We start from the raw sequence: 1,116 nt of genomic DNA, 5'->3' as shown, positions 1-1,116 counted from the left end.
TCCCTAAATTGTAACCTGAAGACTCCCTTCTGGCCATCTATAAAACTAACTTCGGCATTCTTCTATTATCTTCTCCATCTTGTCCATAAATACATAATTTCGAAAACCTACTAACAACTCACTTCTGTTTTCTGTAAACCCGCTCTTCAAGTTGCCTCTAAAAGCATTAGTTAACCAAACAAAACGGGGAGATCATAAACATCAATTTCTTAGTATTTCATAAATGTTTATTATTTTGTTTACTTATTTTATTATAAACTTAATGATAACAATTGAGAAAATTCACTTAACAGGTAACAAAAACAGTCATGAGCAATGAATGAATGGCATGTACCTTAATATTTTAACAAATGAACTGCTCGGTAGCAAAGTTAAACAAGGTAATACTTAAAATGTGTATGCATTCCTAACTATTTACGATGATTCAGTTGTACTGCTAACAATCACATCAGCTGTGGTGGTGGAATCGACTTTGGTCTCCTCAGCCATTTCGGGCATAACAGTTGTTACAGCATCAGCAGATTCCATAGTTTTCATTTCGGTTTGTGATTCTTCTTCTTTTTGTTCCTCTTTAACATCATCGGGCTTCTTCATGCATTTCTTTTCACAATCTTCCTTCGATTCGAAATTGTTGGAGTTACCGGCACATCCACCATAAATGAATTCGACACATTCACGCTTCTCAACATCGTAGGCGAAACGATAGAAGAGGGCAAAACAACGACCAGTTTCCTTTGGTTGGTGACAATCTTCATTGACCACAAAATCCATTTCGGCGGTAGCTGTGTCAGCATCTGCAGATTTCATTTCGGTTTTCACCTCTTCTACAACAGGTTCCACTGCGGCAGCATAAATACCGGCCACCAAGCAGGAGCACAACAGTACACAGACAAAAGATTTCATTGTTATTCGTTTGTAAAAAGAAAAAAAACAAGCAAAACGGAAGCTCTGAAACTCTAGAGTAGTTTCTCTTAGGAGTGATCAATACGAAGTGTGTTCAATGTTGGTGTTTGGGCCACATTAAATAGTCACTTATTTTCGAACTCACAAAACCCAAATTTGTTAATGAGCAAAATCAACAATGAATCTGGCTGGTGTTGGTTAGGCCCATGACGA

General features: G+C 37.4%; 1 protein-coding gene across 1 annotated transcript; it reads right to left on the bottom strand.

Annotated features, from left to right (window-relative positions):
* Positions 1-272: 272 nt before the first annotated feature.
* LOC141391941 (uncharacterized) lies at positions 273-1,116 on the bottom strand. Its single transcript, XM_073964702.1, has one exon. It carries the CDS (start codon positions 901-903, stop codon positions 415-417), a length of 489 nt encoding a protein of 162 aa, XP_073820803.1. The 5' UTR covers positions 904-1,116; the 3' UTR covers positions 273-414.

This window comes from Musca autumnalis, unplaced genomic scaffold, assembly GCF_047663935.1.
Source record: "Musca autumnalis isolate F117 unplaced genomic scaffold, ASM4766393v1 scaffold_2, whole genome shotgun sequence".
NCBI lineage: Eukaryota > Metazoa > Arthropoda > Insecta > Diptera > Muscidae > Musca > Musca autumnalis.
Note: the sequence above shows the minus strand (reverse complement) of the source record. Positions and strands in the feature narration are given on the sequence as shown.